The following is a 26,437-nucleotide window of genomic DNA, read 5'->3' as shown; positions in this document are numbered from 1 at the left end:
CCCGGTACCTCGTGCTCTGCAGCGCGGCGTCACAGCGAAGGGCGGAGCCGAGACCTGCTAAGCGGAGGCGCCGCCAACAGAGGTCGCCACTGTGCCTGCACGGCCTATCTCCTAGCAATGGCGTCCCGCCCCTTCCCACCACCCGCGCTCTGTGATTGGCCTGCCTGGAAGACTATCAACTCCTAAGCCCCGCCCACCGGCGGAGCAGAGCGGAGCGGGACGGGGCGGGTAGGGCAGTTAGGCTGTGTGGGGTAGCTGGTGTATGACGTTCTCCCGATGGTCGCTGGTGCCCGAGGGACTGGACAGCGGTTTAGAGTGACCGCTCGGCGCTGTCGCTGCTGGTCACAGCGGCTCGGGGCCCTCCCCATCGAGAAGGCAGCGGGGCGACAGGGACAAGGTAAGATCGTTGGGCTGGGCCCCACCGGCGGTGGGTTCGGGCTCCTCCGCGCCGTGCCCGGCCCGTCAGTAGGGTGGTTGTGTCCCCTCCGTCCCGCTGACAGAGCTGGCAGGTCACTCGTCCGCCGGCGGAGCCCCTGGGGCGGCGAAGGGCAGGCCCGGGCTTGTCCCGGGGTGGCGGCGCCTGCGCGATGCGGGACCCGGGCTTGTCCCCGGGGTGCGGAGAGGGTGGGCAGGGCTCTGCGGGGTCCGGAGAGCGCTGCCTGGGGCCCGGGTATGGAGCCCGGTGGCCTAGAGCTGCTCAGCTGCGGTGTCACCTCGCCTCTGGGGTGCGCGGGGTGGCGGGGGTTTGGGACGAAGAGCATCGCTCCGTTGGATAAGAGGGCTCGGTCTGTGTAGGGGCAGCTTTTCCGCTGAGTAGTTTATATACTTACAGAGAAAGGAAAGTTTCTCTCTTGCTTTAGAGACAACTGTAACTTAGTAAGTTTTGTCCCTTTAAGCGGTTTGATATGCTTACATTTGGTTTTTGTTACAGATGATTGAAACGCTTGTAACTACTGAAGCTCAGGAGCTGCTGGACCAGCTCACAGCCCTCTTGGAACAGGAGTTAAGATGTCAGCCAAAGGCCCCTGGCCTGAGGCTGATCGAATCTACTCACGATAATGGCCTCCGGATGACTGCAAGGCTTCGAGACTTTGAAGTGAAAGACCTTCTGAGCTTAACTCAGTTCTTTGGCTTCCATACAGGGACTTTTTCACTAGCTGTGAATTTCTTAGACAGATTCTTGTCAAAAATGAAGGTAAGGCTTTCTATAGTATAAGCTCTCAGTCACTGGCTTCTGCTCATTGCAGCCTTGTTCCTTTTATAAGTTAAAACATCTTGGCTTTAGATGACTGAAGGTTAAGCTCCTTCCAGAGGTTCAGATTGCACAAGAGATAAGAAATGGCTTTCCCTGTTCAGATTTCAGTATTGATAAAAAAGATGTTACCTCTAGAGAACAGAAGAAAGAGGGAATCATTTTCAACTTGAGGATGTCCATAGGCTTGGAAATGTAAGCCGTATTCATGGGTTAGATCAAGACAGATTGTCTTCCCTGTTGCATATATACAAGAATGCCTTAAATGGCTTACTTTACTGTTTAAACTTACCCAGTAAGCAATATTAAGCTGTTCAGCACTTAGAATCTGGTAAAACATTTTGTTAACAATATTCTACCATGCATATGTGGCATGCTGACCTGGGTTGTTTTTAATTGCCTAACAAAACAGGATTACCACTGTGCTATTTGGTCAAGAACAACAGCTTGTTTTCTTCGTGTGTTAAAACAAAAATGAGAAAGCTAGATGGGGTGGATAGGAAAATGATGACCTCTGAATCCAAAATAAGCAGTAAAAATGGGCACTGTAGCGCCTATGGAATAAAATATGTTTTTTGTATATATATATATGTGTGTGTGTATAGAAAAAAGTAAAAAACAAAACCCCAAACATTTCTTTTTTTTCTTTGCATAAGTCAGTATGTTGCACGCTTTAAGCTCTCAAAACTTCTGATTGGGCTATTATCAAACCTCATTAAGAAAACAGTTCTACCTCAATCAAAATACATTGTTCTACAATCTTGCTTTTTTAGATGAATGAGGCAGAACTTGTAGTGTGTAATGGTCTTCTCATTCAGTTAAATAAAGAATATAAGTAGATAAAAGACATTTGTCCATCTTCAAAAACAGAACAGCCCCAGTCTGCTCCCCGTATTTTTTTTTCCTAATATACATTGGTCCTACATAGTTTGGTACTTATGTATTGACATGGCTGATCAAAGGCTTTCCTCCTTAAAGTTAATAAACAACAATTTACTTTTCCTTAGGTACAGCCTAAACACTTGGGCTGCGTCGGACTCAGCTGCTTCTACTTGGCTGTGAAGGCATCGGAAGAAGAGAGAAATGTTCCTCTAGCCACTGATTTAATTCGAATAAGCCAGTACAGATTCACTGTTTCTGATATGATGAGAATGGAGAAAATCATATTGGAGAAGCTGTGTTGGAAAGTCAAAGCTACAACAGCCTTCCAGTTTCTACAACTGTATCACTCACTCATTCATGAGAATTTAAGCTGTGAAAGGTAATATATACATAATACTTTTTTAGCTATGACTGCATATGATGAAGAAGCCTATGTAGAAAATTAATCAGGGAAATAACTTGAGTAAATGGCCTTTCTATAGTTAAAAACCCCACAAACTTTACCCCTTTTTGGTAGATATTATAAATGTGAATATCTGTGGCTTAATGTTATTTTGTTTTTAACGTTGTTTGCATACGTTGGCTCAAAGAGGATTCCCCTCTGAGCCAAAAAACAAACTTGCTCAATAACAGTGGTATAATAAATCTCTGCTTATGCTGCACTAAGTATTGCTTCATTGCAACGATTTCAAAATCTGGCTTAGAAAGAGATTCCTTTTGCTAGTAAGCACTAAAATTCCTGTTGGTAAGACTATTTTAACAGTATGAGTCTCCCCAGTGTACCACAAGATTTATTTTTAGCATTAGGGCTGCCAAAACTGAACACCTGTTTGACTGTAACCCTAGAACTTCTGGGACAAATGAGGCCTTTGTTTAGATAACAACATTCTTCCTGCTGCTCTGCGTTCCCAAGGGTGGTGCTGCCTTGATCAAGCTTGTGTTCTTTTTTTACCTTCACTCATATGTTTTTATTACAGGAGAAAATACCTTAATTTTGAGAGACTTGAGACCCAGCTTAAGGCATGTCACTGCAGAATTATGTTTTCTAAAGCCAAGGTAAATGTCTTGAAAGCCCAGAGACAATGAGGTTACTGAAACTTAACAAAGCAGTGTTTAAAAACTTTTTCTGTCTCTTCAGCCTTCTGTCTTGGCGCTGTCTATTATGGCTCTAGAGATAGAAGAACAAAAACTGCTGGAGTTGACAGAGGCATTGGAACTTCTGCAGATGCATTCCAAGGTATATATAAAGATTCAGGGAAGGAAGGAAGAAAAATGCATGCAAGTGCGTACACAGAGGAAAAGGGAGAGATACACTGGCATACTGGTTTCTTTTGTGGCTTTGTTGGGATTTTGTTGGTTTGGGTTTGGTTTCATGGCTTTTTTTCCATTTGGCTTGGGATCTCTGGTTTCCCATCTTCTATAAAGAAGCTGAATGTACATGTATGACTAAGGATTTAATGAGTTATGTAAGATTCTGTTTTGCTGTCTAGATAAACAACAGAGATTTGACCTTCTGGAAGGAGCTGGTGCTAAAGTGCCTTACAGAATATTCCTCGAGCAAGTGTTCCAAGCCAAATGTCCAGAAATTAAAATGGATTGTGTCTGGACGTACAGCTCGGCAGCTTAAACATAGCTACTACAGAATAACACATCTTCCTACAATTCCAGAGACCAGCTCGTAATAGGTAACTTCTTTTAAAACCAGCTTCTGATTGTGTAGAAGTAATTAGCTATTAACTACCTCAAAGTTTCTTATTCTGTATAAGTAACTCCTTGAAGACATGTAACATAAACATAGTGGGCCTGTTATAGAGGCTGGTCTGTTCTCATGTTCATGCTTGAGCCAGTGCTGTACCTAAAGAAGTGGCGACCTAATATATAAACACTGGAAAAAGAACTGATCCTCTGGTGTGCTGTGGGAGGAGAAATGTTGTACAGACACTGGGACCTTATGCAGACTAAAATGTGGAATAAAACTGGTAAAAAGCTTGGCTTGCTCCTATCCTAAAAAGAATCAGCTAAGAGGAAAGAGTTGCCTATTAAAATGAGTTTCTTTTAATCTTTCACTTAAACCACTTAAAAGGAAGACAGTTCTATAGTTTTACTTGTGTAACTGTCTGATTAGTTAAGTCTAAAAACTAATTCAGTTATTCATATTACTGGGGTTTTTTTACTCTGTAGAAATTGTGAACTACTTGCTTCCTTATCTAGACTCTTAATTCCAAAGGCTACATATTTTCTGTAACAGCTGTTGTGTTGTTGTCTTGCAATACTGAAGTCTGATGCTTTGTTTAGGTCTTGTAGAAAGCCTTCGGTTGACTGGTTTGGATTTTTTTACAGGAAAACAGTAAAACGAGGAGAGAACTATGCTGTGACCTTGTCAACAGACACATGAATATTTAAGAAATGAAGTCTGAAACTTGATCTTAATAAAACTCAGCTCATGGAAAGAATACGTAACATCTCAGACTAAAGATCCTTCCAGCAAATATGTTCTTTTCATGATGATTACAACAATATTCAGTGTCAGTTTTCAGTCTGGTTAGACTATTTAGTGAAATACCACAATACTGATACATGGAATTTTAACACCTTATAGTTTGCAGAGCAGCTTGTGTAGTCTAACTTTGGTTTACTGTAAGTGCAGGTACTGAATTATGTATTTAATTTTTAAAATCTGATTCCAAAGATTACACGGCACTAGCACAGTGCTGCAGTGTCTTAAACTAAAGACTAATCCTGCTCAATACCGATGACGGTGGCAAATGCCTGTTGGTGCACCTAACTAGCTGTTTGGGCAGTGTCGTATGGTCCATATGTTCCTACTGTGCAGGACACCAGCCTTCTACGATAGACACATTAAAAACTAGGCCATGTGATACCTGCCAGATATGGCAAGTGGCTAAAGCAGGAGAAAAGAGTTCATTGCCTTATAAAAGGGTAGTCACTAACCCAGCATCATTAACTTCAGTATTTTGTAAGAAGGGTAGCTTACTGAGATTAGGAACAGTATCATAGAGTATAAAAGCTTCGTGATACTTGATAAAGGCTGAGGGAGAGTACTGGGTCACCTGCCTTAAATCTGACATCAGTTCTCCAAAGTTTCACTGTACAAGAGGTAAATGCTGATGCTTAACAGGTACATTTTTACAGGCACAGCAAGAGCAGGGCTAATGCCCCATCTTGACCTGTACATAGGAGGAATTGAGAAACAATGAAGATGAAACTGATCTCTGTAATAATAAGCTGCTTAAAATACAACTGTGTTTTTCTGAAGACCAGATCAGTACTTGAAGTGTACCATGGTTCTAATGCTAACAAGGAAGTGAATAATAAGAGTGTATTACTGTATGTAAGATGAATAGAGAGGTTGAGGGAATGTTGCTAATGACCTCCTGAATGCCACATCACTGTGCAGCAGAGGCTGTTAGCGATGTGCTGTTAGGAACGGATTGTCATGTGAACTGACTTAGTGGAGAAGAAGAGATCAGAATGTTCTGTATTTGGAGTGGTTTTACATGTTAGCCAGGCAACCCTTCCTTTTTTATGCTGAGGGGGAAAACATTCTTTTAATATCTCAAACTAGTTAAGCATTTCACAGAAGACTTCATACCAAAGCTCTGTATTGGACAAATCAAACCTTCTCATGAACTCGTGGGTGATTGCACTGCATAACATGTAATTGGGTTTTGCAACTGCCAGTATTATTGTGCTGGCCTGTGAAAAGCATACAACTGATTCGGACAAAGGTGTGGTCAGTCTGCTGGGAGAGACGGTGAAGATGCAGTGTGCAATTCTAATTGTCATGTCTCAATATTAAAATACAGACCTTTCAATTAAACATTGAAACATGCTTACCTGTGTGACTTCTTTTCCCATTTGTTACAAAACATCCTAGCAGAAAGCCTATAAAGTGACTTATCACTGAACAGTACCTGGAAAACTTCCAGGCAGGACATAAGAGATTATGGAGATATTTTCAGATTTTTACTTAAGAGGTTGAAGCTGCATGGGAAAGGCAGGAGAACCAACAGAAGAAACTCAAGATGCTTGACAAAAATTATTGCAACTTGGCCCACAATTACTCTAAATCCTTTGACACCTTTTTATTTTCATCTGTATTCTAAAACTGGAGGCCTGTAACTTGCAGGATATGATCAAAGTAGCTAACCCAGTAATTCAAACCTCTTCTTTTAAAACAATTCAGAACTGTGATGCCAGAGTACATTCTAAGCAGTTGACCTCTTTCCTTGACTTAGCTGTAGGATGACTTTCACGCTACTTCATAAAGCAGAGACTATGGGAATGTCTAGCTTTGAAGTGCATTATAGCAAATGTAAGTTCATGCGCTGAAGTATCAGATGACATGCTAAACTTCTATAAGTAAGACATACAAAACCACCCTGTGCAAACCAATTGCTGTCACAAAAAATGCGATTTCACAGGATGGTACTTCAGCATTTTTGTGCAACATTAACTGTCTTCTATTTTCTCGTCTTCAGTTAATTTTGCACCAGTCTTGTTCATTTCTTAACTATACCATCCACCTTTTATATTAGAATCACGGTAAAGACACAGAACTTCATGGCCAGAAATCAGTATTTGATACCACAGTACTTTACTTTGCATAGTACAGCAAGTTCTCAACAACCCAAGCAGAGTGTATGGACCTACTTCACATTCTGTAAAGATGACATGAGTAGAAGGAGCACACTTTATTTCAGGACTATTAATGCTTGCTTGTTCTTACAAGAAAGCAGTGGATGCAATTAAAATTATATCATTCTTCCCCAACTATTGCTTTATTTTTGCCATGTGCCAACTGAAATAATGGTGCAATTTTAGAAATAAGGCTCAGCAGCATGATGCACAGCTGCCTGCAATTTATCTCCAGTGAGACTTCTGCTTAGGACTTAAATATAGGCAATAGTTTCAGTGTTCAGACTACAACAGGATTTGGCAATCGTTTTCCTCCTCTGTTAGCCTGTTTTACCTAGCCTTCATCCTGTAGTCAGAGTGCTTCGCAGCTCCATATTGCTATGGTTGGAGAGCATCTCAGCTGCATCCTTAACAATGCGTAGAAAATTCCTGATACATAATTGGCACATGTAAAATACTATATGATGAAACAGCCAAGTTTAAAATGTGGTATTAAAAACTGTATTTATAAAAATTTACAGCTTCTTAGATAGCAGCATAGTGCTGTATGTAGGGAATGAGTAGATGCAAGACACCGTTCCCTACTTAGGGACCTCCTATTCCTTTTGAAAGTAATCACATTCTCTTACTTTCAAAATCTTAAATATTTATACTGAAAGGCTGTATTATATAAACATATAAAATTATTTCTATATCAGAGTTCCACCTGACCTTTCAGTTTTCCTGGTAACAAGTACCAATCATCAGTGCTGTACTTGACAGCACAGTGGATTCTAAAATCTTATCCACGGCAAGATGCTGTAGTAATTTTATTTAAATCGCTTTTTTAGAGTAACATTTATGAGTTTTCAGAGGGCTGCTACAGAGGGAAAGTGTGAGTGTAGCCATCCTCATATCCTTCCCATTGCAAGTTAAGAGAAAATATTAAATATCTTGCTTATAACCTTTATTCTGCAACACTGAATAAGGTATTTTTGCATAAGGACAAGTGGCATATTTATAACTGACCAGTTTACTATGCTGTTTCTAAAAAGAAAAATAAAACCCAAACCCACCTGCTTCAAGATGTTACTTTTTGTGTACGCCTTTCTCTATAGTTTGTCCCTCGGTATTAGAAAGTTATCACAGTTTATAAATCAGCTGGTAATACTTTGTCTTCATTCTACTGGAAGAGATCTTTCTCTTCACTTGAAATAATTATTTGACATCAATCCACTGAAGAGATCACTGAAGCCTTCACCAGCTACACGATTCCAGTCCTTACGGGCAATGTGAAATTTCTCTCAGGGAACACAGATAAAAGCAGTTTACTTTTCAAGACTAGAAAAGTCTGGTCCTCCTTTGCTGTAATTTCCAGAAATTTCTGCCCCGCTGAAGTCAAATCCAGGGTTCTGATGGAGGTAAAAGAAAAGTTTAATTGATGCATTATTCATAATAAAAATATTTTAAAACCCCAAACTGTTTCTGTTAATACTCTGCTATTGTACCAAGGACACAATGATCAACTCGTCATGTTTGACATGGCACTGAAATTCTTGGAAAATGTATCAACAAATAAACCCTGAATTGCCACAGTTTGGCTGCATACTGCTGAAGCGACTTTGTGATGCTGTTCTCAATCTGACAAGCAGTTAGGTCTCCCAGTAAAGAAATATTAAGGGAAGTTTAAGAAAAAATTCTGACTTCTAGTGTCCCTTGAAATTACAATTTGAAAATAGAAGTACCTGTCATGCTGGATAACAAGTCTCATAAATACTGTGTTCCTTCTTGTGTGTAGTGTGCTGATTCAGCTGTCAAGTAATAAGTTGTAATCCTACAACTCTGCAGACACTCATAGAAATAGCTGTGTGCTAAAGGTGTACCAAAACAATTTGAACAATTTTAGCAAAAGGGCAAGGAAAACTTCTACATTATCCAATGCTATAGACCAACATATTCAAAACAGCTTAATGCTAGAAGTTGGTTGTAAACACGGCTATGTCATAATTCTATATAATAACAAATTGTGTGTAGCCTAGCTTAAGTGAAAAGTGGTCAGTATTGTGCAACAGCCCTAAAAAAGCAGCACCACCCCGTAACTCATCTTAACTTTTCATAAAACCTTCAGACTACAGACAGAATAACCTCTTGAAAGTACACTGAACAAGCCTCATGAGCATTCTCTATATGTTGAATTACAATACATGCTTCCACAGCACTGGACAACAAAACAATTTTGACCAGCTTTCATGGCCATGACCCTGATGGGCAAACGCAAAATATAAGGAGTAATTCTGGTCCTTTAACTTGCCTCTTTTTGGAATCGCTCCAGTGTAAGTTTCCTTTGCATCTGGTCCTGTACCCAAGGATCAGCAGCATATTCATTTTCTAACAGAGACGTCCAACAATTTCCAGCATCTCGATTTGTCTTCATTAGAACGATTTGTATCAGCTTCCTATCTTCTGTTGAACAAAAACACACATAAACCAACTATTAAGCTCAGCCTTACACACCAGGTTTTGTTGTTGTTTTGGTGAACTTACCATTAAAAAGTACAGGATTTTTTTTTTGTGAAGTAATTTAAATTCTAAACACCAAGAGGGCTCTTGATAGATAAATATACATTAACAAGAACTGGAAAGGCTGAAGCAAAGATGGCCTGTGCAGCCCTTTCTCCCCTTTCTGGCCTGTAAAATTCTGAAGCTGTGTTAAGGGATTAAAACACAGCTTGTCATTACTTCTACTGCAAACATAAACTAACCTTTGAGGTAGGTTCACAACATATAAAAGATTTAATCAAGTTATATGTATACCTCAGCTAAGGCAATAAAGAAACACTTGAGGTCAGGCTTTACAGAGAAAATACCAGTAAAAGCCAGAATAGTTTTAGCACCATACGGAATTCTCATCAATTTATTTAAACACATACAGTATGCCTATAGACAGCATATTGGAAGTACATTTCAAAGGTGACACGTAGGATGTCTGGTTCTACTTCTCTGAATAAATACAGCATTAGCAAGTGTACTTTGAAGATTATTCACAGACTGGAAAAGGCTTCATGATGCTTGTTTACACTTCCAGCTTTCATATTTAAGTTGCTAAATTAGTAATCAATATTTAGAATAAATATTGAATGGAAAACAAAATCCATTGTAAGAGGATTGCGAGGCACATTCCACAAATGTGATTACCAAAACCCAAAATAATTTGACCACTTTACAATAATTATGATGTAACAATTAGAGAAGCTTTTATTCTTTCTTTTTTTTTTTTCCTCATTACCTGCAGGTACTTCAGTGTGATTTTTAGATTGGTTTTTGATTCTCTTGGACTGTAGGTTTTGTCACCCATCCCAAAACTTGAATGCATATAATGTCACCTATCCCTAAACCATAATGCATAACAGAAGAAGACACAAGAAAAGCAACAATTACAGAGAGGCATAGCTATATCAGACCGCATGACTATACTGTAATTGTCAGCTTTAACAAGGGTTTGCAGAAAAACACCCGCTATATGGAAGTGTTTGTAATTTATTGACTACTGGCTTCCAGACACAGCATCTCTAAGGCTTCTGTACTACCTCAGTTCCTTGGTCTGGCCATAGTGGTTGGGTTTTTTACAAGGCTATGTACAGGGAAGACAGTAATCTCTCCTATTACAAAACAAGGGGTGAAACTTCTGCAGCACATTTTGAGACATCCCACTGCGCTCATAATGCCCTCTCAGATGGAGGTTATTACCTAATGTCCATGTTCCTTCATCAGTTACTGTCGAGTCAAAAAGTTTACCCTGCAAAAGACACATACAGTATTACAAATCTGGAAAACCTGCTCAGCATCTAGGTCCCACTGAATTGTCAGGTTTTACTCCCAACTTCCCTTATTTTCTACTGAACATGGATAGTGCAGTCTGGCCCTGTAAGCACAGGCTTGCACACAGACCATCAAAGAATTATTTTTTGTTGCACAATTATTTTTTGTGTACACACAAACAAAACAAAAAGATTTCGTTACACAATTCTGTCTTTTTTAATGAGGCATTTACCTCACAGTCCCTGTTTCAGTACCTCAGCGCAGTGGAAGGGCTCTTCTCAGAGGGTAATGACCTTTGTAATGGGTTGCTATGAAAACGTCAAGCTATGAAAACTTATAGCTGTGGTGCCATGAGGCAGGTGCCCCATGCCGGGAAGAGCTGCTTGTGCCCGGTTGGAAAGCGAAGCTGCTGCTGACCCGGGTTACTGGCTCTCGGCAGCACCCACAAGCTGCCCCAGCACAACCCAAGGCAGGCAAACTCAAGGAATTTGTTGGCTTTGTTTTTCCGATCGTCTTCAAAAGCTTGACAAAACTGTTCTGATACATTCCGCTTTTGATGGATCAAAATCTGGGTATTTAAAAAAGAAAATACAACAGACGCGGGCGGGGCACTGAGGCAACTCATCCCCGTCACCCAGCAGGGCCTCCGCTCCGGCCGCGGGTGACAAGGCGCGGTGCCGTCCCCGTTCCCCCCGCGCCGGCCCGGTACCTGCAGCACGTCCTGGCCCCGCACGGACAGCGCGATGTGCTGGCTCTGCAGGTTGCAGCAGATGTCCTTGGCGCGGGTGCCCGGCGGCACCTGCACCTCAATAAACACCTCCTCCAGGGTCTGGTACCAGCGGCCCCAGGGCGTCCCGCAGGGCACCACCCCGCTGCGCTCCTCGAAGGGAGCCGACATGAGGGACAGGAAGGAACAAGACGAGACGAGATCACCGCCCAGCCGGGCCGGGCGGGCCGTCCTGCGCATGCGCAGGGCGCAGCAGCCGCTAGCCCCGCCCCCTGGCGCACGCTAGAACGGCCAAGCGTCTGCTCCGTGCCAGGCGCGGTGATTGGCTGAGCAAGTCAAGGCAGCAGGAGGTGATTGGCTGTCCAGGGCGCGTCGTAGTGTCAGTTGTGCCGTTTGAACGTTGCGGCGCTCTGTGGTGCGAGTCATGGCTTCTCGCAGCGGTGTGCTCCAGCGCCGCAGGCAGCCCTCCGGTACGTGCTGGGTGGCGGACGGGGAGGGAGCCTGAGCCCTTTGCGGTGGTGCTGGGATAGGGGAAACCGAGCTGTGGTTACCTTGGTGTGTGCTAGTGCTGCCTTTCTTCTCGCTGAGCGGGGAGCTGCCTGTGACCTGTGTGTGTGTGCGCACGCATCGTAGCCCAGAAATCAGCAGCGTGACCAGTAGGTCGAGGGAGAGGATTCTCCCCCTCTACTCTGCTCTTATGTGAGCTCACTTGGAGTCCTGTGTGTAGTTCTGGTGTTCTCAGCGTAAGAAGCACATGGAACTGTTGGAGCAGGTCCGAAGGAGGACCAGGAGGGTGCTAAGAGTCTGGAGCACCTCTGCTACAGAGACAGAGAAAATTCGGGCTGTTGAGCCTGGAGGAGACCCTTATAGCAGCCTTCCAGTACCAGGAGGGGGCCTACAAAGGTGATGTAGAGGGACTCTTTATAAGGGACTGTAGCGACTGTAGGCAGTGGGTTGGAACTAGATGAGCTTAAGGTCCTTTCCAACCCAAACTGGTCTGTGCTTCTATGTATATATACATGTATCGATGCGTATTTACATATATTTATGTAGTAAGCCAGCGACAAAGCAGGTTTTCATAGCCTTCTGGTATCATAGTACAAAACTGCAAAAATACAGAACCAGTCACAGTTGAAGTACTGCTACTGAGAGCATTTTACAATGTAGAGGTTTCCCATAATGAGGTTTTGGCTATAGCTAAATGCTACCATCGCCCATTCTCATGTAAGACGAAGTTACTCTCCTTTGCAGAAAGCTGGAGCAAGCAAACAAGCATTTATTGGGCTTGAGGCCACCTGGCTATAATTGTGTGAAGAACTTGTAGCCATCTTGGTTTTGTCTGCAGTTTCCCTTAAAATTGTTTAATTTTTAAAAGTATTGGTTTTGTAAAGTTTAAGTAATTTCCTACTTCAGAGGAAAAGCTTGGCATTCAAGAACATCTACACAATCTCATCTAAACTGGAAGAGATTTAAATAAAACCCCAATTAACTGAAGTTTTAGTTTATTCTTTAGCCTTTTCACAAGTTGTCATTAGGATCCTCTAACTCTTTGGTTTGTTTTTTTTCTTTATGGAAGTTAATGCACTGCTGTCACTAACAAGATGCCTTGCAATATTGTTTATGTAAATTATACTTCCTAATTTTATTAGCAGTGTAACAAATGAGCTTTTTCCCTTACTGCATGTGCATACTTCGTCTTTATGAAGAGGATGTGAAGAACTGAGACTCCAGTTGTCTGTTTTCCCTTTTTTTAAAGTGGATTTAACTTACATGTGTTACTGCAATTAGTTGAAGTTGGAAACTCTGTCATTTACAATTATAATTCTCTGCTGTTTCTGAAAATCTCATTAATAGCATGTACCCTGCTGCAACAATCCTATGATGTTGAATCTTCAGATGCACTGAAAAATTCTCTGTCCTCCGAAACATGTCACAGGTTTAGGAAGCAGAAAATTAAGTAGCCATAAAAGTCACACAGAACATAATGGTATATATCTTTGAATAATTGTTAGTGCTTACATGCTGCTACTGCTCTGCTCTTGTTTGGAAAATGGTTTATGTTTTAGGGGCTCACTGCCTGCCTTCCAGCTCAAGAGGACAGCTGCTGTAAAAATATGTCTGACTGAATCTTCCAAAACAAGCTTTATATGTGATTTCTGCTGATTAGGGAGACATCTGGGAATCAAATAAATTAGTTAACTACCTCATGAACCTTGAATTTAGTGATAACTTCACAGGGGGTTTGCATATAAAACATCCTTCAGTTGAAAATTGACAGCATGGATCTGGATAGGCAGGGGGGGTAAAATTTGGCAGAAGCTGCATTCTCAAAACTGTCTGTCATCTGGTAGTGTCTCTAAAATCTGTCAAGTGCCTGGATGGCTAATACTGAACTTCCTGACTGCAGTAAGAAGACAGCTGGCATTGGGTTGTAAGGTAGATAGTCTAATAATTGGGTGCCATTCTGCCTTTTGTGTAAAAAGACAATTAACTTTTAGTTTGATTACACTTCACTCCCTGTGCATGCATGCCCTCTTCCTTCATCATTCTTTTCTGCCTCCTTCTGCAGGTGACACAAATTTGAGCAATGAGAAGAGTGCACCTACCCCTGTAACTGCCAGGAGGCTCACATCTCTCGGATCAACAGTAAGATTCCTCTGTGGTGTCTGTAGCACTGCTAAATTCCAGCTAAACCTCACCGTGACTGGTTAAATCACTTAGCACCTTTATACAATTACTATTAACTGAGCAAACTATGAAATTCATTATTGTGCCTGTGCTCCTTAGTAACCAAGTAGGGAAAATGAAATTGCAGCATCTTTGGGAATTACATGATGATTACTTGGACCTAAAATGGCTTGTTGCTTTTGGTGTTATGATCTGTTAGTTTTTTGCCTCTTGCTCATTATATAATGATAGTGTGGTTGGTTTGTTTTTTTTAAGACTATTGTGGTTTTGTTTCTGCTTTAATATCGTGAACAGGGCAAAGCAGAAAGCTAGTGGTGAAAGTTCTTAGTGCAGTGTGTGAGGATAATTATTTTAAGGTACATAGCTCAACATGTTGAAAAAACTGTAACCCTGACTTACTAATTTAGTTTACTAGAACTAGTCATGTAGGATGAAATTCAGTAAACAAACTGGTGGTTAAATGATTGAATTGGCTTTTATGGAGGTGCTAATGTCTCGAACTTTCTTAATCTCCTTCCTGGAACAATGGTTATGAGCTGTCTGTTCACAGTAATGCTTATCAGAAAGTACAATGATAAAACCCCTCCTAACCTGACAACTGCCTTCCCTATTTGTGGGAGATAAGTTAGGTTTTTTTTCTGTGTGTGTCTCTTTAATAGTATTGTCTATATGAAGGCATTTAACTGTGGTGTTAAACTGATTTCTAGCTGCTTACTAGTTTAACCTTTCTAATGCACGTTTTTTCAAAAGGCTGCTAATGGGACTCTGAAGCCTAAAAGAGATGTTCTCCTTATGAAAGAGAAAAAGAAACAGAAGGCACTGGAGAAGGAGGTATGAATACATTACATGAGTGCAATCCTGTAATAGTTCTCATTTACTATACTTAAAAAATACAAGCTCGTAAAATCTTTTTCTTTACAAAACCTACAGGTAGTTCGCAAACAGCTTTGTGCAGAGTAGAGATTATCAAATGCTCTGATATGTAAAAAGTATTGGATTTCCTAATACAATTACATTAATTTCTATTGCTTGTGATAAGTGTAGCCAGTCTCTATTTGTTTGTTTTTAAAAGAGAACAGTCCTGTGTTCTCTAACCCAAAAAGGTTCTCTTCTGTTTAGCAACTATTTTCTGAGAGTTTTTCTTAGTAATTGACATAATTTTAATGTTTCAGAGGCAGCTGGCTTTTTCTTATCACACTTCTGTGTGCTGATATATGCCTTGTGTGTCTGAAATGTCACATTCTGTTTATCCATTCCATAGCCAAAGAGGAGAGTGGCTTCCGTTGCAACTTGAAGCGAAGACTATTCTGAATTTAACATGTTGCTGACTCAATAGCATAAAAAGTCAGGTGAAATGCTAGGACTGCAAGCCTGTGCTGTATAATATTAGAGAATCATTGAAATTTTGTTATCTTCTTTTCTGTGAATGACAGAGTTAAAGATATATATTCTGAATGAATGTTTATACAGTTTGGATACTCAGTCTATCCAAGAAAACCACAAGCACAAAGTAATAATGTTATTTGAAAAGAGTAATAGTAGGAAACAAAGAAAATGCCTCTTTTGTTTTAGATTCGTGCATTAGTGAGAGAGCGTGGAGAGCAGGATAAAAAACTTCAGGCTCTGGGTGAGGATTTTGTTAAGAATGAAGCAAAGCTGAGTGCTGCAGTTCAGGAGAAAACATCTCTCTTGGCAAATGTTGCATGCCTGAAAAAACAGCTTCTGGAACTAAGAAGAACCAATGAACTCCTAAAGTCAAAGGTATTCAAACAAGCAAGCACACATTTGCTTTGACTTTGCTGTCATTAAGCTCCCTGGGCAGGAAGAAACTTCAGTTGGTGATCAGCATCTATTTTCATGTGCCTTTCACTAGCAGAAACAGAGCATGTCTGGTCTGGGATCTTGTGTGCTGCTGTCTAAAGGCAGAGCAGGACCTGCTAACATGCTAACATCCATCCTAGTGATGGGTAGAGATATGTGTTGTGTGTGGGAGGGGGGTACCTTTAAAGCATTGTGCACAAAACCACTCAGATGAAAGAATTATGCTTATTGGTTTTATATTCCTCCCTAATAAGCTGTCTGAAGATGGCATGCAAAAGAAAATGAGCAGCCTGTGCCTGGAGTTAATGAAGCTCAGAAACCAGAGGGATGCTAAGGAAAAGGTATGGCCATTTGCACAGCACAGGATAGTAATTCTGAGCTGTTCAGGAAGAGTCAATGAAGGCCTTGGCACAGACCTGCAGATTATGTGTTGTTTCTTGTCTTCAGCCTGGTAGTTTCTGTGAAGAGAAAGTAGAGAAAGTAGAGAAAGATAAACCACCAAATGTTCTTGATTGTGCTGTTGATGTGCACAGTAAATCTGCATTCAACTAAAGAAGCCTAGAAATATCTCTATTATAATATCAGTCTGTTGGTTGCACAGCTGTTTTCCTCAAAAACCGGTGGTCCTAAATATAGTTTGAAGCTCTTACATGTGGTTTGTTTTGGTTTTGGTGGGGGGTGGTGGTAGTTTTTACAAATGGCTGGTATCTTTAGAAAGGGATAATCTGAACTGCATTTAGCATACAAGTGCTATCATTAAATTGTAGCTGTGACTTAATTTCTCTTTACCACTGCCTCTTAGACAATGGATTATTTACATTTTTTTACTAAATCTTTTTGGTAGTAATATTTGTTGGTTGGATTTTTTTGTTTTTTTTTTTTTTTTTTCTAAGACTGCACTTGCAAAGCAGGAAGACATGGAAATGAAGTTGCAGGAAGTGCAAAGAAATCTAGAGCATTCGCAAGGAAAAGTAGCACAGTTGCAAGAAAAACTGTAAGTAGTAAGGAATGGAAGTGACTGAGGGAAGAAATGGTAATTTGTCTAGCTTATGCAACTGTCCTAGCTTACTTGCTTCTGGTAGAATATGGCTCAGCCTCCCTACTGCAATGAGAAAACCAAATGGAACAAGTATCAAAAGCGGGTAGAATCACATCTTATAGCCAAAATCAGTTTGTCAGCCAAACTGGATTATGAAAAATGTATGTATTACTATAAGCTGTGATTCAATTATTCATTTCTACTTATCTGTAAATAAATAGCTTCCAAGTATTTGTTTAAATACGTCCATCATGAAAACTTCCTGGTTTTAGGTCTGCTACTGAGAAAGAGAAAGTTGAAGAAAAGTCAGACACTGAAAAACTTTTGGAATACATCACAGAACTCAGGTAATAACAAATTGCTCTTGAGTTGGACTGGGTAAGCTAAGAAGCAGTAAAACTAAGCCTCATTTATGGATGGGTGAATTAGAGCCTTAGCAACAATTCTTTTTAACAGTATTAAAATAGAGGGGGGGAAGGAATCAAATATTTTTTCCACACAATGGGTAGGAGTAATAATGTTAGTTATATTTCTTAATGTCTCTGTGCTCTTCTCGGCTAAGCAGTAATATGGAAGAGTTCTGTATCGGGGTCTTGAAATCCTGGTTTTAGCCTGAGTCATTTGTACACAAATCAAGCTGACCCCTTTTCCTCAAAGGTACTGGCAGTAAAATCTTTTAGCCCTGACTTGTAAAACAATTTACAGCAGGGGGAAATAAACCCCCCAATCTTGGCTTGCATAATACTCTGATTTGCATTTATGAATTATGATGAATTGTGTATGTATGAGCATCAGCCTCATCCTAAAAATTGCTACTCTAGTGCTCTTTAACTGACTGAAACTCTGATCAGTCTTCACAGTAATGTGTCCCTAGCTCAGAACATGGTAAAAATACAGAAGTATTTAAATTTAACTATTTCAGTCTTCACCTCTCCTTCCCCTATCAATTTACTCACTAAGAGATACCTCAGTAACTGCCTATATATACTAAGACTCTGCTTATTCTGGTAAAATCTGTTTTATGAATGTGTATGCTTTTCTATGAAAACTCAGCTTTGTGAAAACCTGGATAATAGCAGTCATCTGTAAATCAATTATGGTAATTAATAATGTTTTAATCAAACCTTTATATTTATGCAATTGTTTAAGTTTCTTTTAGAACAAAACATTGATGTTGAGAGAATCTGCTTTTTAATTAACCTGTTTTAATGTGCAAAAACTTGTGTCTGGGAATGCAGCGGAAGGCAGTTTTCCTGTTTGAAACCAACAGTCCTAAATATTTGTTCTTTGTGCTGAAGAGTTAAGTTTTCCAGCAAAACTTAGTGGTAACAAGTACCTGAATTTTCTCCTACAGCAGTGTTGCAGAAACAGTTGAGAAATACAAACTAGATGTTGCCCAGATGGAGGAGACAGTGATAAAGAAAGACCAAGATATTGAGATCCTGAGGGCTACCCTCAAAACTAAAGAGGAAGAATCTTTTAAACTGATACAAGAACTTAATGATAGGTGTGAATTGCTTCAACAAGATAAAGGTAATTGTTACTGTTTGTATGCTGTCAGCATATGTGGGATCACTGACATGTTTTAAAGCATCTCAAATAGGTTTGTTCTAAAATACCAGTTTAGACTTATTTGTTCCAAGTTATCTCTCTGAACTCCAGCTGAAAACAGCTAGGAATATCTCTAACAATATGGAAACCACCTTGAATCTGACATCTTTTAAGTCTAAATTTGTATTTCTCTGAAGGGTTACTAAGGTACGTACTACAGAATAAAAACTGTTTATATAGTAGAAACGGCTTTAATCTGAAAGGTGAACACAAATGACTCGTTCCTTACTCTTCATTGAGGAGCAGTATGATACTGTCTCAATTCACTGTTACAAGCACATGCACAAGTTCACTGAGATATTGGAAATGTGTCTAGGATTCCTTTGTCACCTCTTTTTCTCTCTCTTCCCCAAACCCAGCAACTCTGCAGCCTGAGACTGGTACGCAAGTTCTCTGTACCTGTTGGGCTGTGTGTGCTAGCATTATGTGGAAGAAGCTATGAGGAAATGATTTGGTTTTCTCCACCTATACTGCTGTTCTGATGAAGGCTTGATCCAAAGATTCCTGCTGTTAAATTAATTTTTAAAGTGGTGTACTTTCAGCTGATTTTTGAGGGTTTCCAGATGGGTTAAAGATGAGGGTTTGTTTTGTTTGTTGGGTTTTTTTTCCTTGCATAACAAACTGTAAATCTAGAATGGAAGTATTATAAAGATGTAGTTCTTTGAAGATGGAGAAAGGAATTTGTGTTATATTGACAATTCCTTCATCCAGAGAAAGAACTGTTGGAGACCAGAGGAAAATTCCTAAGTATGAATGCTGAAATAGAACATTTGAAGAAAAAAATTTGTTTAGAAGAACAAGAACACCAAAAACTGCTTCAGAAACATGAGGAGATGGTCTCTCAGCTGAAGAAAGAGAAGGTAAATACAGGCTATAAAGTAGTTAAAAAATGCTCTAATCCAAGTGACTGGCACAAAAGGTTCCAAATTTGCCTACATGTGAGACTGCTGTATGAATAATGGTCTAATCTATGGAACGTTAAGTGGGTGCTGGCTAGCAGAAACTGTGGTCCAATAGCTTTAAGAGTCATAGCTGGTATGGTGGGTGTTTTGGTTCTTCCTGTAGAATTGACCTTATTCTTTTGCTTCCAAGTTTGAACGCTGCAAAACAGCTTTTACTATCTGGAAAAGTACTGGTAGCTTTAAAATCTGTGGTACTCTGGCATGCAGGAGTCATCTGCATCAATGCACCAGCAGTTACTAGAGCTTCAAGATGAGGTAACAAATGAGAGGCGTCTTCTTGAAGAAGAGCTGAACGATGCCATGAATGAGCTGAATAAATTGCATGCACAGGAGAAGAAAGCTGAAAAGCTGGTGAAGCGGTTGGAGCAAGAAATCAAATCTCAAGCTCTTCAACTTTCACAGATGGAAGTACAGCTGAAAGGGTTTGTGAAATAAACTTTCTAATTCTAAACATTTGAAAGAAAAAAATATTAATAGTGTGAACAAAGCTGCTAAGCCTAATTCAGGTTTTACAGACACGAACAGATCTCGACTTATTTCTTGCTGTTTGTTGATCATTGATAGTGATCAGACCAAATAACCATCAATAGTTACTTGAATCAGATTTATATGGTCTTAATTTAGTGCAATTTAATCAGCGTGCTGAGACTTGCTTGAAATGCCAGTACTGTAGTAATATGACATTGCTGTGAAGGGTAAGCTATATGCATGTCACTGGATGCTTCTACCCTGGAAAAGGCAATGACTAGGAAAGATTTTCAAGCAAGCTTTTTCTTTGTTCATGTACTGAAAGTCTGCTGTTGGGTGTAGAATTTATGCTATGCTTACCTTGGGGAAATAAGGCAGGGGAGATGCTTAGTTAAATCTGCTGTGAAAATGGTGCTTTATTTCAAGTTGTGGCAGAGAAGTTACTAGTTTGTCACAATTTACTGCTGCCACTGCCAGCCTTCTGTACCTGATAACAGCATTGTTTAGACATACTTATCTCCAGCATGGAATGATTAACTTCTATTGTAGGAAGAATGCAGAGTTGGAGCAAATCAATGAAATGCACAGCAAAGCTGCTCTGCAAATCCAGGAAGAGCACAGCAAGACACTGCGTAAACTCGGAGAGACTGTTGCTGAGTTTGAAAGGTATTTGAGTTTCATTAAGTTCTAGGAAAGGGATTATCTCTAAGATCACAATAAAATTGGCTGTTTATTCATATGCTGTGATACTTAACACTGTATATGAGCATTAGTACAACATTAGAGCAGAGGACTTTGGAGTATTTGATGTCATTAAGAAATTTATGCCTTTTGAGTACTAGTCAAGTGTAATGACATACTTGCTGTCTAGTACAGGAAACTGGATGTTTCTTCCAAAGTGTAACCAATTATAATACTCTAATGCTCTTGAATCTCAGTGAGAGCTGTAACTAGTGATGGTCTTCTCTTTGCCTAAAATATCTTGCAAAAAGACTTCATGTGTAGGCTTGAAACTTGCACTGAATTATTATTTTTCTACAGTTCTTGCAGATCCTTCCTCTCACAATATTCAGGTTGTGGAAGCATTCAAAAAGTGCTGCTGTTATTGCTAAGTATACAAGGCACCCATGAAGGATCCAGTGGGATACTTGCCAACGCAGCCTGCAGATAGCAGGTCTTTTGGTGTTTAAAATAAGCTTTAGATATAGCAGGTCTTTGGTGTTTTACAGTATCTACCAAAATATGAGAATAGCTGTACTGCAGAACTTGTTGCAATATTACTACTTGTGGTTTTATGGAAATGTGTTGTGGTTTTTTTTTTTTTAACTTTAGAAGATTATAAAATCTCTTATACTTGTTAGCATGAGCTTTTGTAAGGCCTAAAGTCACACAATTCTTCTTATACTAGTTACAAGAAGACAACAGCTGAAGAAATAAGCAGTCTTAAACTGGAGAACACTTCTTTGCAAGAAGAGGTTGTCAACCTAAAAAAAGTAGGCCAAGATCATCTACAGCTGCTTCAAGAAGCAGAAAACACTAAGAACAAAGCAAAAGAAGAATGTGCAAGGTACTAGTCAGATAAACTTTTCTTTGGGCTAAAGAATGCCAACTAGGGCTTGCTTTCCTAACTAGAAGTTAACATGGTGCTCCACTAGATAAAGTTGGTATTTGGTGTAAGCTCAAGTTTTCTTCCTTTTCCCAGTTTGGAGGGTTGAAAATATTGACAGACAAAATTCATTAAGCTCATATGCATCAGAAAACCGCTCTGTTCTGCGTGTTCTGTCTGTTTCTATACTGTTCTTTTGTTAGCACTGTTTGTGCAAACCTTTCACTTCTGCTAACAGCTTTTCAGTAGCAGGTAATTGTGTTTTCAGATTTAGAGTACTGTAAATAAATAAATTAAGGGCTTATTAAAGATGGATAATATTTTCCTCAGGATGCTTTTAGACACCCAGACAAAGCTTGCACTAAAAGAAGCAGAAACAGAGAGAACAAAAGAGTCTTGCTTTGCACAAATGACTAAACTTCAGGAAAAACTGGACAAGCAAACCGAAGATCTGAAAAGAAAATTCGAAATGGAAAGACCAAGGTGACTTTTCTCAAACTGAGCATGCATACTGGAGCACCTCAAAGCTGCAGTGTGAGTAAGTGCTGAGAGTTAACCATGAACATAATGAAACTCCACTTCCTGCTTTTTAGGAAAACCGTAAATGAAGATGTGACCTCCAGCTTAAAAGAAGAGATAAAGACCTGGCGTAAGCTGTATGAGGATTTATATAACAAGACAAAGCCTTTTCAGGTGTGCTACCAAGTAGATGTTTATTAATAACTCTTAAGTTAAAACTTGTGCAGTTGTCTTAAGTTTTAGTCTTGAGAAATAAATAAGCTATTTCCTGTTCTAAGGCATTTATCCCACAACAGTTTCCTACTGTCCCTTGAGCTAGCTATTCCCCTTCCCAAAACAGTTTGTAGATTTTGGTTCATTAAAAAGCTATGTTTATTTTAAAGATTTCTGAAAGATTCAGTGTGTATTTCAGCAACAACTAGACGCATTTGAAGCAGAGAAGAATGCACTCTTAAATGAGCACGGTGCTGCCCAAGAAGAATTGAATAAGCTAAGTGATGCATATGCTCAACTACTTGGCCACCAGAACCAGAAGCAAAAAATCAAGCATGTTATGAAGTTGAAGGAAGAGAATACCCACCTAAAGCAGGTTTGTGAAATGAAAAGTTAGAAATCTAAGTTATTAATTTGCTTGATTTGTTTGCTGCTCTAAATATTTATAGACTCATCCTGCAAACTACCTGTTTTCTGTGATTGTAAAATTCCTTGCAAGAGCTAGATTAGAACAAACCACCAGCCTCCAGAAACACTGAGAAAATATTTTGGTTCTGACTGAATACATAACCTACAGAAGGATCACCAGTGCAAATAACTACCCCTACTTTTAGCTTGGTTGTTTTTTTCTTACCTTTTTGGAGGTTCTAGGCTTAGTAAGCTATCTGCTGAAAGCATTGCCTGAAAGTTTCAGGCTACCATAGTGCTTATTGATCTTACAGAGCAGTTATACAGTGGTGCTGGTTTCTCTAACACCTGTATATTTGTCTTTCATTTGTTTTTTAATGCTACTAACGATTGTGTATGTTTGTGTTTAGCATTAGTGAGAAGGTCTATTTCAGTAAATGAGGAAGCAGGCTTTTCTTAGTTCTCAATCTAATTTCCAAGTACTATGTTTTCTTCAGAATGTCTCAAAACTGCGTTCATTGCTAGCCAAAGAAAAGCAAAGCAACAGAGATCTTCAGGAGCAACTGCATGCAATTCAGGGTGCTCGGCGTTTCGAGCCTTCTAAAGCTTTCCAGCATGATAGCAAGGAAAATATTCCTCCAAAATCTCCTTTTAGAGAAGGTAAGCTTAGATATTGATGTAACTGTGTCTTTGTACCTCTTAAGTTTAACTGAAGAAAGTACAACAGTCTTGCATAGTCTGCTGCCTTTGGGGGAGGAAGGAGAATGGCATCTCAGGTTTCACAGCAGATGGCAGAGGCCTGCCTCAGCAGGGCACTCCCAGTGCCCCATGTTTGCTATTGTGCTTTTCAGCCCAGTTTCTCACAACCCTGCCTGAGCAAGTGGTGTGTGGTGTCAGTTTTTCTTCTGTCATACAGGTTAATGTTACCGCTAGTCAGGTGTTGGGCAGTGTCCCCTGCACAAGTGCTAGGGGTAACAGTGGTTTAGCTAGAGCTCTTTAGCTGCTACCCAGCAGAACCTTACACTACTGTAGGTGCAAAAGGCTGGCAGATGAACATGGAGTTAAGAGGGAAAGATACCAAGAGCACAGGGGGCACAAAGGAAAGCAGTGGAGGAGAGTGTGGGAGGGAAGAGATCTCAACCAGACCTTCATTACAGTGTATTCCAGGGTCTGAAGTTCTGGATTGCCTGGTGTATGAGGTGTCTGCTGGGGGGGAAGAAGGCGCTACAAATAATTACTCTATGGGGTTTTGACTATTGCTCCCACCACAATCTTAGTAATGTTCTCCCATTGCAGGTAATAAAAACAGAATTTAGTCTCTTGGTACTAAGAAAAATACCGTAAGTCACCAATGAATTCCCTCATGTACTACAGAAGACTTCAACAGACTACTGTTCAAGGTGAACCTGGATGCAGTATATAATACAACTTAATGGGAGTACTACAGGAATGGTCTAAACCCATATGTTTTTCAAAAAACTAGGCTTGGTTATGCTATTACTGAGAAGCCATGAGCATACAGGTAACTATGTTCCAGGTGCCTGGTAACATCATTGTGCTCTTTAACTCACCGATTCATGCTTTTGTGTGCTGGAGCTGCTTAGCTTGGTTTTGACAGAGAAACCAAGAAGAGGTGAATAAGCACTTAAGAGTAAGGATGATGCGTTAAATTTAGTGTCGTGAAATATGTTTTTTTTTTTTTATTCTAGCTCATGGTTTTATAATGTTTAATTTTGTTTATGGTTGTTTTAATACCAGTGACAGCAATGCTGCTAGGAGACACTTTCTTCTCTGGCCCACATAATACAGAACCAGTGCAGAAAACTGGACTGTACACTTTTGATATTCTTAATGGGATCTATGTTCAGGACATGCTAATTTCAATCCTGGGGCTGGATACCGCAGCTGTTGATCTTCAGAAGAGGATTTGCTGCTCAAATTCAAATTGACTGCATTTTAGGTGTTAGTATACTGATGCCAAGATTCGTGTCTTCAGAGAAATCTCTGTTCCACAAATGCTGAGCTCACTGGACTCCCACAGTCATAAGTTTGTAGTTGCTGTAATTGATCAATGCTACCTGAAGGGGAGTAACAGTGGAACTTGTCTTGATGAGGTGGGAGGATCCCTGCTGTGTAGACACGTTTATTGTACAGACCTGAATTTTGGCAATGTGGAAAGAATCTGTTTGCGTTTAAAATCTAAGAGTGTTTCAGCACAATAAAAATTTTGAATTAAAGACTTTGTTTATTTCCTTCATAAATAGAGGATAAAACCCAAACTCAAATTACAGTTAACTGACTTAATGTTCTTTGTTCTAGTCTTAAATCTCTGTAATAAAGCCTAGTGTCAGTCTTGGCTCAAAGACTGTGTAATCTGCAATCCTAGTGGAACTGTACAATACGTACAACCTGCAATTCCCTTATCCACTCATTTTCTGTGAGTTTCTCTTAATACACAAGTAAGTACTGGTGCTCAAATGAAACATGGAACTCTGTGTTCTTGCTGTCGTAGCTACTAATACCTTGCACATGGGTGCTGCAGAGAGGCAGTACACGAAGCTTGATGCGTTGGAGATACTACCATTTATACTGATGTTATGGGCTTACAAAGGTTTGATAATACATGGCAAATGAGGTACCAAAAATGTGTAGTAAGTCCAGGGAAAGAAATTGCTAGGTTTTGTCGGTTATTGTCATCTTTCTGTGTGTGCTGGATTACTTGAGCAAGGATGAGAATTACCTTATGGTGTCTGAATTGAAAAATAGTGTTCAATTTAGCAGCTTGCCTGAAGTGTTGAAAGGCATATTGTAGTAAGATTTCTTAAAGAATTTAATACTGGAGTTCTCTCTCCTTGTGGAGAAAAATATGGAAGTTCTCTTGTCTGAAAGATGAGATGGAGTGAAAGAAAATTGTAGAGCAAATGTGTGTTAGCCTGTTTCACTGGATGAGAACATGGCTGTATTAGAAACCCTGATGTTACATGCTGGTTGGTGGATGTGAAATGAGCAGCTGGCTAAACCAAACTGCCTGGTGAGCAAGGGGGTGGGAAGGGACACATCTGTTAACAACTGAAAATGCAGCGACACTCCACAGCTCCTACAGTGTTCTCACAAGATGGCATCATTTCATGCATGGCTGCTGGAGTTGCGCACTTTCTGTGCTATTCTACTTACATGGGGAGTTTTGAGACAAAAATCTGTTCATAAATCAATGTTGAAGTCTGAAAAGCCTTCATGCCAAAAAGAGAGACATCCCTAGTTCAATATAGTTTTAAAAATGTAAATGAGCCTTTTATTTCAAGAGAAATTAGGGCAAGTGAATGTTAACAGAAGCTTCCACAAAACTCAAAACATGGCAACAGGTACTTTTTTTTTTTTTAACTGAACCTTGATTTCTATTTGAAATGTCCTGCATTAAGTTAGCAAGATGTTGTCAGAGGGTGAAAGTATATGGAGTGAAGCAAAATACTGTGTATATTACAAGACTGCTTTTATGATGACTACAAGTTGTTTTCATACAGCCTTCATTAAAACCTTCTATCTTAACTGGCAGTGCCGTTTTAATTCCTTTTTAAGCTGCTGAGAGTATGTTTCTATTGACAGGAGTAGGTCACTCCAGCAAATAATTATGCTAGCCTTACTGCAATGTTAGGTTCTGGTTCAACTTTAAAAGGTATCTAAACAACATTGAGCAGACTAGGGGAAAAGATAGAGTTGAATGAGAGATCTTGAGTGCGTTGTGTCAACTTGAAGTGGTTTACCAGTTTCATGCAGGTATGGAATA

General features: G+C 39.9%; 3 protein-coding genes across 3 annotated transcripts; 2 read left to right on the top strand and 1 right to left on the bottom strand.

Moving 5' to 3' along the window:
- The first annotated feature begins 232 nt into the window (after window positions 1-232).
- CCNG1 (cyclin G1) lies at window positions 233-5,991 on the top strand. The gene is made up of 7 exons (XM_061354068.1): window positions 233-397; window positions 932-1,195; window positions 2,260-2,513; window positions 3,112-3,190; window positions 3,273-3,371; window positions 3,625-3,819; window positions 4,475-5,991. The coding sequence occupies exons 2-6, from the start codon at window positions 932-934 to the stop codon at window positions 3,814-3,816; spliced, it is 888 nt and encodes a 295-aa protein (XP_061210052.1). The 5' UTR covers window positions 233-397; the 3' UTR covers window positions 3,817-3,819; window positions 4,475-5,991.
- A 1,593-nt stretch (window positions 5,992-7,584) lies between these two features.
- Window positions 7,585-11,579, bottom strand: NUDCD2 (NudC domain containing 2). Its single transcript, XM_061354069.1, has 4 exons — window positions 11,301-11,579; window positions 10,520-10,568; window positions 9,084-9,235; window positions 7,585-8,184 (listed from the first exon to the last, which is right to left on the bottom strand). Exons 1-4 carry the CDS (start codon window positions 11,556-11,558, stop codon window positions 8,101-8,103), a joined length of 543 nt encoding a protein of 180 aa, XP_061210053.1. The 5' UTR covers window positions 11,559-11,579; the 3' UTR covers window positions 7,585-8,100.
- A 1,538-nt stretch (window positions 11,580-13,117) lies between these two features.
- Window positions 13,118-24,890, top strand: HMMR (hyaluronan mediated motility receptor). The gene is made up of 16 exons (XM_061354067.1): window positions 13,118-13,964; window positions 14,757-14,837; window positions 15,579-15,767; window positions 16,082-16,168; window positions 16,721-16,821; window positions 17,139-17,213; window positions 18,221-18,399; window positions 19,189-19,337; window positions 19,647-19,861; window positions 20,457-20,573; window positions 21,316-21,474; window positions 21,844-21,996; window positions 22,107-22,206; window positions 22,445-22,621; window positions 23,151-23,313; window positions 23,950-24,890. Exons 1-16 carry the CDS (start codon window positions 13,842-13,844, stop codon window positions 23,967-23,969), a joined length of 2,088 nt encoding a protein of 695 aa, XP_061210051.1. The 5' UTR covers window positions 13,118-13,841; the 3' UTR covers window positions 23,970-24,890.
- The last annotated feature ends 1,547 nt before the right edge of the window (window positions 24,891-26,437 follow it).

This window comes from Neopsephotus bourkii, unplaced genomic scaffold (assembly GCF_033783945.1).
Source record: "Neopsephotus bourkii isolate Nb327-2 ecotype Australia unplaced genomic scaffold, CSIRO-AGI_Nbou_v1 NB_716, whole genome shotgun sequence".
Lineage (NCBI taxonomy): Eukaryota > Metazoa > Chordata > Aves > Psittaciformes > Psittacidae > Neopsephotus > Neopsephotus bourkii.
The sequence above is the reverse complement of the archived record's forward strand: the minus strand, read 5'-3'. Positions and strand labels throughout refer to the sequence as shown.